At 37.3% G+C, this 12,407-nt stretch overlaps 1 protein-coding gene across 1 annotated transcript in view; it reads left to right on the top strand.

Moving 5' to 3' along the window:
- Macrod2 (mono-ADP ribosylhydrolase 2) overlaps window positions 1-12,407 on the top strand; it is a 1,848,725-nt gene that overhangs the window by 1,736,815 nt on the left and 99,503 nt on the right. The window contains exon 14 of the mRNA XM_051183276.1: window positions 11,397-11,474. Coding sequence (XP_051039233.1) covers window positions 11,397-11,474 — 78 coding nt within the window. The remainder of the gene's footprint in view (window positions 1-11,396; window positions 11,475-12,407) is intronic.

The following is a 12,407-nucleotide window of genomic DNA, read 5'->3' as shown; positions in this document are numbered from 1 at the left end:
AAAGTATCACCCAACTGTTATCTACAACCAGACTTGTATTTGAAAATAAAAATTAGTTTTTTTATATTCTGCATAACCAGCCTGCTCCACTTTTTAGATTTCTGTTAATATTTGGTCTGCCACAAATTTCCTGAATTTTCTATATTTTGAAATGAGTACAAAAGTGGAAATTTAGAGGATGGATCTAAAAGAATGCCAAATATTACAATATTTGTAAAAAAGGGCACTTTAGAATAACTCAAAGTACCTATATACACTTGCAAAATTAGGTAATATACTTGCAAAATTCCCATGTTCAAGTTATATAAGAGTGATACATGCTGGGGTTAAGTTATGATCAAAGAATTGAGGAATAAAGATGATACTTTGTTATCCCAGCATCCAGAAGGCAGGAGCTTGTGAAGCAGTTCTCCCAAAAGATTATGTGGTTTTATTTACCAGCCATCCATTCAGAGAGCTCACTAACTCCTAATAATCCATGATTATTACTCTCCTGTCATGGGACTCTCTCATGTCAAGAATCCTTATAGGCTATGATCCAAACTGTATATATCTTTCCAGGACCTATCCTTCATTATTGTCTGCAAGCCAACTGTCAAGGTAATATGGTAATATGGTATGGCACATGGCTCTTCCATCTTCCCTGACTAGGTGGAAGGTGCTGTTCTCTTTGTTACTATGATATAATAGAACAGTTCAGTCAGGAAAAGACGGGGGGGGGGGGGGACAGTTTTGACACGAACTCTTAGAAAATATTGGGGAATATCTAAGCCATCTTGGGTTGGGTTCCCACAAAATTAATCTTAAGATGTACAGTATATACTTGGTACCAGAAGCACAGATGGGGCTTGACGAAATGGAACAGAGAAGAAAAGATTTCCAATGGACTGTTTCAGCAAGCAAGGTGCTGCTGAAGAGATCTGAGGAAGCATTCACCTAAGAAAGATGTGGGATAGACTCAAAAGTAGGTTCTGAGGGAGTGAGAAAAATGTAGTCTTACTCCCTGGTTCCTTTGGGATCAACAATCAGACATTTAACCCTTGACACTCCTGGTCTCTCCAGGATAGCACTTGCAATCAGTCTTAGAAAGCTTGTCTACTAGAACTCTCTGGAGCAATCTTGATAGCAGTCCAGCAGGATTGGAGTAGGGAGACAGTCTGCTGTGAGGCTTTGCCGGCCAAGGCTGGTTCTATCCTGTCCATTCTAGTTCTAAAGAGATCTCAGAAGTAGGAAGGAGCATGAGAAAGTGAAGCAGATCAACTCCAGCTATAGACCTTTGATGCTACCATTCTCCTACTAGGATTATATAAAAATATTATAAAAAAAAATTGTCTTAGTAAGGATTTCTATTGCTATGAGGAGATAGCATGACTGTGGCAACTCCAGAAAAAGAAAAACAAAATATTAGTGGGGATTGCTTACAGTTTCAGAAGTTTAGTATACACACATACACACACACACACACACACACACACACACACACACACACACACACACACAGACACAGCTCCACAAAACCCTAACCCACTCTTGGCAGGGCAGCTCACTGAACCATCCATCCAAAGCCAAGGTCTCCAGCAAAAGAGCACAGGCATGCACAGGGGTGGCATAAGCTCATCATAAGCATCCTTGAAATTCAAGGCAAACCATTACAGCTTATCATCATGGTGGGACATAGCAGATTTGGTGCTGGAGAAGGAATGGAGAGTCCTACATCTTGATCCACAGGCAACAGAAAGTGCACTGAGTGTCACACTGAGTCTGATCAAAGGAGCCCTCCAAGCCCACCCCCACAGTCACACACTTCCTTCAACAAGGCCATACTCACTCTAACAAAGTCACACCTCCTAACAGAGCCTTTCCTTTCGGGGGCCATTTCCTTTCAAACCACCACAATTGGATTCAGTTTAAGTATACAGTAAAAGAGGCAAAAGTAAAACAACTGTGCTCAAGTCCATAGAATAAATTACTCTGAAGTAATTCATATGGTAGAAAAGTTTAGAAAAAAGAAAGCAAGCACATGAGAAAATAGAAGCCCACCAGTCCATCAGTTTCTATTCTTTGATCACTTGGATAGGTTTTGTGGGCCCTTCCCAATGTGAGAAACAAGATGACCAACACTTTGAAGTTCGTATAAAATTAATTCCCACAAAGAGAGCCTATATTCCCATCCCCCCTCTCTCAGGGGGTTCAAACCCAAGTTTCCCTGTGTCAAAGTTCTGGCTGTCCTAAACCTCTCTTAGTAGATCAGGCTGGCTTTGAACTCATAGAGATTTACCTGCTTCTCAGGTAAACGTATGCACCTCCATCTCCTGGCCTATATTCTTATTGTAGTCCCCAAACACTCTTTTACATCATTTTTTTCAGGAGAGATGAGTTGGGATCCAACAGAGTGAGCTATAAGTTAATATTTGAAAATCTTAGAAAAATCTTCGCTTATGAACAGTATTTCCACTTGCCTTGTAAGTGTCTGATGGAAACAACAGGAGAACAGAATTAACACGTTTGTGAATATGGACTTAATTTCTTGTTTAAATAAAACAACTGATAACTTCTGACCCACTGCTAGCCTGGAACTACTGAAAGCTCACTATAAAAGCCCCAATCATGCTACTAGGGATAGGGGCCTCTCAGCACAATAATCACAGCAGCCTTTTATTACCTAATCAATATCGAAGTGTAAATAAAATTCCTTCTATTCTCTCATATTTGTAGATGAAGTTATTTATTCATTGGCAAGCAGATTTTATGCCTTTGTAGTTTATAATGTGAAGTTCTGAAATGTGTTGCAGTCGTCAGCTTTCAGTGAATGGAACAGATACCAGAGGTAATCAACTTAGTAAGAGAAAAAGGTTTTATTTTCAGTAGACCCTGATCAGTTGGGATCATTGCTTTTGTACCTGCATTGAGGCAATCTATCATTTGTGGAGTATGTGGTAGAGGAAGGCTGTTCAGTAGTTTGAAAAGTGAGAAAGAGTAATATCAGGGTCTCATAATTCCCTTTTAGAGTATAATCCCAAAGACCTGAAACCTCACCTCACTCCCCAGAAGGTTCCAGTATTTATTAGCAATGTCAAGATGGTGACCGGGCCATTTGCATTCTCAATCTGAGCCATAGCATATGTCTCTTTTGCAGTATGACTAAGTGAAGGAAATCAGAAACTCAAATATCATTTTTGTTTTCTTTTGAAAGCATTTTAAAAACCTACCCTTTTAGTGATTTTTAAAATAGTGAACTTCCTTATCTGTGAATATTGCATCTGCCTATTCAACTAACTCAGTGTCAAAGTAATAGAAGAAATATGTTAAACATGTGAAAACTTATTTTTCTTGTCGTTCTTCCTAACTATCAGAACAATAATTTCTTTAGTATTTATATTTAGGTGCTATAAGTAACATAAAGGTAAAGTATTTGAGAGGATATTTACAGATTATGTATACATGGATTGTCAATCTTTTGATTTTGGCATTTGAACGTCCAGGAATGAAAATATCTTTTGTAAATACCAAGGAGCAATAGTAGACAATACCCTGTTGTTGACTGTAACTGCCATGCCATACAACCGATTCTTAAAGTCAGTGTGCTACTCCACAGAATCCCAACACTATTCACATTGACAGCCTTGGCTTGATCTCATGCCTGAGGCCTGGCCAGGTTTGCTTTTCAAGAATGTCAAGAAGGCCTGCAGTATGATACCTTGCAAGGTGGAGAGAGTTAAGGTCAGAAAAAAGAAGGTCAAGGATGCTGAAACAACCAAATCAGAGACAAACAAAAATAGCAGCAGATTTTCCTTTGTTTACATTGCCAAAGGGGAAAAATTAACTTGATGGAAAAGGTAATTAAGCATTTCTTTTCCATTGTGGTCCTTCTCAGCTTTCTATCCAGCTGTTCTGCATTGTGATGGTTCTTAGTCCAGATGCTCAGTTAAAGGAAGGAGAGTGTGACCCTGGTGCCATGCTACAGTACTTGTCACTATTGACCCTTAGTTATTAGTAATGAAGGTAGATGAAGGCTGTTCTTGAATGCTCATAGAAAGATATTGTCTGAACAATAAGTTGATTAAATTCATAGTGTTGTAAAGTAACTTCAAAAAATTATGTAGGTCAACACACTCCATTTCTATGTTCAGAAACTGATAGTTTTATAAGGTGAATGGATTTTCATAGATCTATAAAATTTATAATTCAAAGTCCAGAATCATAGCCTTCTGTTAGTATTTATGAACCATAATGATTCATTTCTAATTTGCTTATGTTTTCAATAACAACTTACAGAACGATTTCTGTTCCAGTGAAGGCATGCTCAAGCTACTTTAAATAAGTTCCCTGGTGTTTGGAATGTGCGTCTTGATAGGAACTGAATTAGTTGTGTGTGTATGACAGTAGTTTTCTAACATGCCTCAAAGGCTATTAGAGCCTGAATTCCAAATCTCTCAGAATTATTGGCCACCTCTTAATGGGAGTTAACGAGAGCATAATGAAGACAAATGACCAGCCATAGCTCATTTGGGCCTCCGGATACCTAGAGCCATGTCCTGTCTGAGAATCTGGATACATTTCAGGTAAATACAGTTTTTCCTTGCGTATCCAGCCTCGCTGTGACCAGCCACTGCCAGTGCCTCCATGGCTGAATGCTAAAGGGATGGATAAGGTTATGTGTTTCCTTCCTAAATAAATAACTGTTTGCATACCCTTGCAAACACAAACAGCCCCAAAGATTCTAGTTCACTATGGACAAGCAGCCTGTCGAAATGGAGAGCAAATTACCTTCTTCCTAATTGCTCCATTTAATAATAAAAGGAAATTCCAATAAGTTGGCCAGGCTAAATATTTGGCTTGGTCAAATCAACTCAGTGTAGAAGAGTCTAAACAAAAACCAAACAAAACAAAACAAAAGAACAGGTATTTTTTTCCATGTTACTTTTGCATCAAGTCCTAGTTCTCCTGCCTAGATATTTACACATTTCTTATATCCATCATTTATTTTGTACAAACCTATTGAAGTTTCAATACCCAAATGATGGCCTGCCATCAGTTAAAGGTAGTTCAGAGCTCCTCAACTTATTAGAAGCAGTTTGTACACTTCCTGCCTTTTGTCTTCAGAGACAGTTAATCATCTGTTGTCTTATACTAAAGTTTGGGGAAGGAAAAGTGCAAGTACCAAGGGAGAGTTGCATAACATACATTGTTATTAACTGTTGTCACTATGTAATACAGATGGATTCTTTAACAGATTTCCAAAGCTGTTTACATTCTTAGTTGTGGTTCACCTCTGTGGCCAGAATTTTTTTCTTTTTTAATGATGTGAAAATAGCTTTTAGTGTGATGCCTTGCAAGATTATCATGGCACAGAATTTTTTGGTTTTGTTTTTGTTTTTTCCCAACTGGGTCATCTTCTGCATTTACTAGATATGTATCTCAGGTTTTTCTTTAGTTTCTTAAAAAATATAGTCTTGAAAATCTTTTATAGAGCCATAACATTATTAAACATTAGAAAATGAATGTCTGTAGCTATTTTTAATCCTTCTGATGTCATGCATCTACATGGGCATGTAATAGAAATTCTCTCCTTCAGAAAGATGAACATGTATCTGTCCTTTAGTGTCTCATTCTGTGAAGGTTTACGGGTCCATAGTGTAGATCGAGGGAACTTTTCCTGAGAGGATGTCATGTCAAAAGCAAGTATTTATATAGATGTATAATTCAGATAACTTTAGGTAAATTCATAGCTAAAAATGTATGAAAATTCATTTGTTGTCACAGCTTAACCCCACCCAGGTTTATTCCACATAGCAATATGCAATTTATTAAATGGCTACTTCTTAATTTTTCTCTTTTATTGGGATTTCACATTTCACTTTAATCAATTCTAAATATTCTTTTAAATCTTTTTCAACTTTTTAAATGAGATTTTTGAAAAAAATCCATGAAAGTACTTTATAAAATTCTTATTAATCTGAAAAACATATCTATGTTTATAGCTTTGGATTAAATATTTGATTTAATATTTTCATTTGAAAAAAATCTTAAATATGACATTGACCTTACAGATTTTGAAAGTCAGAATTTCTATATAATTTTAATTCCAGCTTCTGCTATTTAAAAAAAAATTGAATGAATCTGAGATTTGAGTGATAACTATTTTTAACATTACTAAATGGTAAGTTTTAGAATTAGTAAAAAATATGTAACTTCAAGGTGCCAGCTGAGCTCAGTGTATACCAGTCCATTTTCCAGGTGATTCAGGAACTTGCAGAGGCATAATAAGCTCTCTAGTTACCATGTACAATGCTTCCTAGCCTGGTTAGATGACTCTAGTTACCATATGCAATGCTTCCTAGCCTATTTGTATATCTATTGTAGATTTTCATAAATGAAGGAGCTTCTAAACAAAAAGGTATTTCTTGTAGTTCTGGAGGTTGCAAAGTCTACGATAAAGGGGTTGATTGATTCACTACCTGCTGGTGTCCACTCTCCAGTCTATAGATAGAGTGTTTGTGCTATGTCTTCACATGTTGGGAGAGATGCGTCTTTCAGTCCTCTTTTGTAAAGGCACCTGCTCACCACCATGGGCCAGTTGCCTGAGCCAGGCCTTCTCTCCATCTCTTATGAGTTTGGGAATGGGGATACAGCATGAAGACCTCAACAACTAGATATATTTTCTCTCTATCCTTATGAAGGATATACATATAAAACATGTCTCCCATTGTCCACCCAAGCAGAAAAGCTACACTATCACTTAAAACCCATAAGTATGATACAATAGAACACATCATTTAAAACAAACAGGGTCAAGCCCAATGTAGCTAGTTTGTGAGGCTGAAAATTCAAGCAATGTTTTAAAAGAGTGACTCTCATAGAGACAGTCTTTCATCATTGTGTGGCTCTTTGTGAATGATGTCCTGGGCTTAGAGGTCTTATCCTGCTTTATGGAGATAAGTTGCACATCTGAAACAAAGCACACTTAATAATGAGTCATATTAATACAAAATCCTTATTATCACATAGAACATGCAATGAAATATATATATTATAACATATCTCTAACTTGTATTTTCTTTCATATATTTCATACCCAGAATTAGAATATGCCTAAAGATTTATAATATGCTCTACTTTATTTTGTAGCATTAAATAATTGAGCAATTAATGCTTGAGGTTGTACCCTGGAGTTGTACCCTGTAACATATACTGTATAGATTATGTGAGACAGTGTAGATTTTGTAAGCACAAAAGTTGCTTCAGTAATTTTAAATCAAGTAAAACATAATGTGCTTAACAATGCAAAACCAAGGAAGCATGGCTATGTCTCAACACGAATTTATTTAGAGACTTGATATTTCACAGACTTTTTAAAGTATCGTAACATAGCATTATCTTGTTTTCAACCATAGAAATCATTCACAACCCCAAGGTCATACAAAACTGGGTGATAGTCTGTTTTGGCCCTGAGAGTACAGTTTTCTAACCCTTGACTTAAGAGAGGATATAATATAGTTATAGCTTTGAGTAGTAATACATGCCTATGATCGTAACATCAGTGAGGCTAAGGCAGGAAGGCTGACAATTCAGACCTGCCTGGACTACATAGCTAAAGCCTTTTCCAAACAAAAAATAAGCCAGACAGTGGTAATGCACACTTTTCATCCCAGCACTCAGGAGGCAAACGCAGGAAGGAGATCTCTATGAGTTGGAGGCCAGCCTGGGCTATACAGAGAAACCTTGTCTTGAAAAACAAAACAAGAAATAAAATGAAAAAGAGAACCATTCTCAGCCCCACTTTTATAAATTCTTTTTTGCTTTGGGACAGTCATGGCTGTCCTGCAACTCACTCACAGCTCCTTCCTCTTTCCCCAGCTTCCACGGGGCCAGATTTTCAGGCCTTAACCATCACACCTGACTTATAAAGTCCTCCATGGAAGCTGTGAACTGGACCATGTTAGATAGCAGAGTGTGGGTTCCTGGTAGAGGTGATGAGATGAAAAATTCTTTGCTCCAGGAGGCACCCCTAAAACCCTCATGAGTACATGACAGAGACTAAGGACTTCAGTGAACACTAAGGACACAGATAGGCTGTAAATGAGTTTCAGATAGCCAATGTATTTGTTTTCCATGGACCACAACACCAAAAGCACATATGAGTGTCTCACAAGGCAGGTCTGAAAAGTGCTAATGGATCCCCACATCACACTCCTCTCAACCCTAACCTGCACTTTGCTCATATGCTTCCTTGATGGTCATTCACTCACTGTTAAACGTGGTGAATGAAATGAGAACACATACATGAACACATGAACACATACACATGCACACACACACACACATATACAAGAGTGTGCTGTAAATATTTCAGGGTTACAAAAACTGGTACAGTCCAGTGATTAATTTTTCAAATGTTTTTCATATACTTTATATGAATCAGAATAAGTCATCATGTAGGAGATTCCTTCGCTGGGTGTGGAAGCACCCCTGTAATCTCAGTCCTCGGGAGGTAGAGGCAGGGGATTTCAGGTTCCATAACAAAAACTGAACTAAAAGACACCAACAATGAATAAATAAACTAATAGACATTAGGAGGTAATATTTGGTGCAATATGTAGTTACTATTCTGTATAAATTAACATACTTTAAATACACATGAATCTCAGGTAGTCAGTCTTAAAATGTCAGTGTTGGGGGAAAATGAGAATTGTGTAAAATTACTCACCAAGTTACAACAGTTCATATAAACTAGGAAAACTAAAACACTTTCTTAGGCTGACACAAACAGTTGCTCTAACTGTTGTCTATTCTTGCTTGGTGTTAATGTAGAAAAGCATATGTGAAGGGTTTCTCTCCCATCTCTTCAATGTTAGCTCCAACATTAAGAATGGGAGTTGGTTTTACCGTTTTGATATGCATGATATAACAGTTTGGAGAAATGTGTCTGTGTCCAATTTTGCTTCCAATTTTTGACTTTTAAACTTATTGTCAGACTTAGAAAGAACTGGGAAGCATTGAAGATGATTAAGCATTTGCCTTGGGGAATTATTTGCAGTTAATTAAAGCTGCGCACTCCGGTGTATACTTGATTCACTGGTTATTAAAGCTGAATCATATGATAACTACCTAGGCTTTTCACTTGTCCATCAAATGTTGCTGGTGGCAGGATGAAGAAACATACTTTCTTATAATAATCGAAAAACATGTTTGAAGCTATCTTCCAGTTTTGAGAAACAGGGGAGGGTGGAAGAGAGGGAGAGAGGGAAGGGAAGCAAACAAACAAAATTGCATTTAAGATTCTATCTGACTTTACCGTCAAGGCCTTGGAACTGAGCTTAAAGGTGCAAACCCAGAAAATTTATAGGAATTAAGGCACAGGTTTCTCCCTAACTGAATATTGACAAGATCAGCTAGTAATACTAAGGTATCTTGAATTTTGTCCCTTTGGGCGATGCAAAAAAAAAAAAAAAAAAAACATACTAGATTGCAAGCTTTATGAAGGCAGACTTCTATTTCTTGTTGGGTCCCTAATGCTAGACCAGCATCTGCCATACTGTCAACCAGCATCTGCCATATTGTCAGCATTCAACAAATACTTGTAAAATGAATGAAAGGGCTACTGTATTGCTCCTGGCTGCTAGGATCTTACAGTGTCCTTTTTCTTTTTCTTTTTCTTTCTTTTTTCTTTTTTTTTTTTTTTCTTTAGATCCTACAGTGATCAACAATTTAGTACTCTAGAATGACAGGCATTCTTTACTACAGAATACATTGAGCTATGTTATTTGTCCTATAGCATAACTGAGTCCTATAGTAAAACTGAGCATGTAGGGGCTGGCAAGAAGGTCCATTAAGAAAAGGTGCTTGTCACCAAGCATGATGAACTGAGTTCAATTCCTGAGACCCACAGAGTAGAAAAATAAAAACAATTAATGTGAGTTGTCCACTGATCTCTACATGCATGCTCTAGTGCTCTTCATCTGTGTGCATGTACACATACACACACACACACACACACTAAAGTAAAATTAATAAACAGTATTTTTAAAGTGACCATGTTTTTATTCCATATTTAAAATGGCACTTATAGGGAGAGAGTCACTTTGTATAGAACAGAAGTTCTTTATCCCCTCCTTGCTCTTGTCAACTGCTTTAGGACCTTAGGGTGACTTTGCTTGCTGGGCCCCCTCTTTTCCTCATGGCCACCAGGCTATGAAAACAAAAGGAGCAGGGGTGGTAGGCTGGTTGTGAGTACAATGGAAATAACCTTCCAGGAGTCATCTTCAGAGAGACAGATCAAATTTATTCCAGAGTGCAGGGGATACATAGGAGGGGACAGCATCTGGGACATTACCTAATAGGTGCTCGTAGCATGCTTTATTTGCATTTGGTGGCACAATCCCATCATACATATAAGAGCATAATACCTAATTATCATGTGGGTGCCAGGAGGAGACCAATTGCAGGAAATTTGTCAAAGAAGATAAGTCATGTGTCCAAGGTCTGGGATAGCTTCCAAATAAGGTCAGAAAGATAGTAGAAAGCCCCTGTTGGGGGAAGCAAGTTTTCCATTTTGCTCCAAGCTTAGAAAGTTGTCCAAACATGGTGGGCTGCAATCTTAAGCATCAGAGCCTTTTAACAACTTGCTACTAGTTTTCCAAGAGTCAATATCTCACTTTTCTGGGTCTCTGGGGCTCATGTATGTCAGCAACTAAAATACTAGGAACATTAAGGACATTAAAATTAGATATTCCGTTAGTCCTGTCTAGTTTACCTTCCTTTCATGTTCCTTTCCCACAATTCTGGGACTTCAACTGGTGCATGCAGCCCGCTTTTCTGTTACTGTCTTTTTCTGTTACAAAGATACCTCCTCTACTTTCTCTGCTTCTGAAGCTTTGTGCAGCTTTTTTTAGGTAGTATTTTTAAGAAAACAGTCTTCCATAGTAAAGATATTGAAGTGTTTTAATAGGTACAGTTGGAAATAATAAAGTACACTGTCTTAAATGTAAATCTGCTGTAAGGTGTAGGGTTTTTCTGCCCGCCGCCAGTCTTGTCCCGCCGCGGCGCCAGCACCAATTAATGCACACATACTCTGTATTTGATATTATACTGTTGGCCAGTTGCTACTTTCTTATCGGCTAGCTCTGTCTTAATTATTAACCCATTTCTATGTATTTCCACGTGGTCTTACCGAAAGCAATTCTCCATCTTGACCCTCCTTATCCCTTCCTATTTCCTCCTTGTCTCCTAGTCCCGCCTATCTTGTTTTCCTATTGGCCAACAGTGCTTTATTCATAAACTAGTATGAGAAACATATACAAAATGACATCTCTCATCAATCTGCCCTGTTAGTAATAGAAGAGGCTCTCTTTCCCAGTCGAAAATGATGACTAAAGGCTCTATTTGTTTGTTAGCAGATTCTGCAAGGGATGACAATACTACAAAAGACAGTGATGTTACCAGTCATTCTGTATGTGACCAAGAACTTCCCAATGGTAAGTTGTGGGGTCTTTTTTGGCTTTTTTCTAATTAAGGAATAATATATATTAAAAGTCAGATTGAGTTTTTCTAGAAGAGTAGCTTTCTAATGCTGTTTCCTTACACCGGCATCTTGGTGAGATATTGCTGCCATCCTCAATCTTTGTCACTCATTATTTTTAACCAAATTGGTGTCACTTGTGTTGTTTCTTGTTACCTGCCTGGATTCTATAATCAATAGTTTTGTAACCATTGAAATAAAAATATGATAAGAATGAGAATAAGTGTGAGGCATATAGAGAATAATCCCAAGAGAGTAAATCTCTGTATCCATATCCTTGGAATACCAAGAATAAACAAAGTCTACAGAAATAAAGCAATCTGTAAGAAAATAGAGAGAAGAATATTTTCCTAATGCAAGCCAGTTTCTATGCTCAGAATGTAAGAGTACACATTACATTTATATGCAAAGGTAATGAAAACTCAAATAAGACTAGACACCTCCAAAGCCTCGTGTAATTTCTGAAGATTGGTGGCTAAGAAAGGCATGCAAAGTATACAAGAAAGACAAAATCAGTACAAGCTATATCACCAAAATTCATCCCCAACTGCCAGGAAAAACCAAAATGGTTTGTTTAGGAACCCATTTCTGCATCTAGTAAAGATATTGTTCATGTTTTAAATCAAGTAAGAGCTTCTTGGGAATACAAAGATTTAGAAAATATGCCATCCAGGCATGGCTTCTGAAGAAACACACTGAAGGCTTGTTTAAAATCAAAGTGCAAAACGGGAAACAAAATTCAGACTGAGGAAGGCACAATGGGAAGGTTCTATGTGGTGAAGTACAAATTAAACATATGAAGATTGTTTAAATGATCATTTTTTAATTAGTATCAAAAATATAACCAAATACCTTTTTTTAACTTTGAAAATTTAAAAATTGTTTAAAA

This window comes from Phodopus roborovskii, unplaced genomic scaffold (genome assembly GCF_943737965.1).
Source record: "Phodopus roborovskii unplaced genomic scaffold, PHOROB, whole genome shotgun sequence".
Lineage (NCBI taxonomy): Eukaryota > Metazoa > Chordata > Mammalia > Rodentia > Cricetidae > Phodopus > Phodopus roborovskii.
Note: the sequence above shows the minus strand (reverse complement) of the source record. Positions and strands in the feature narration are given on the sequence as shown.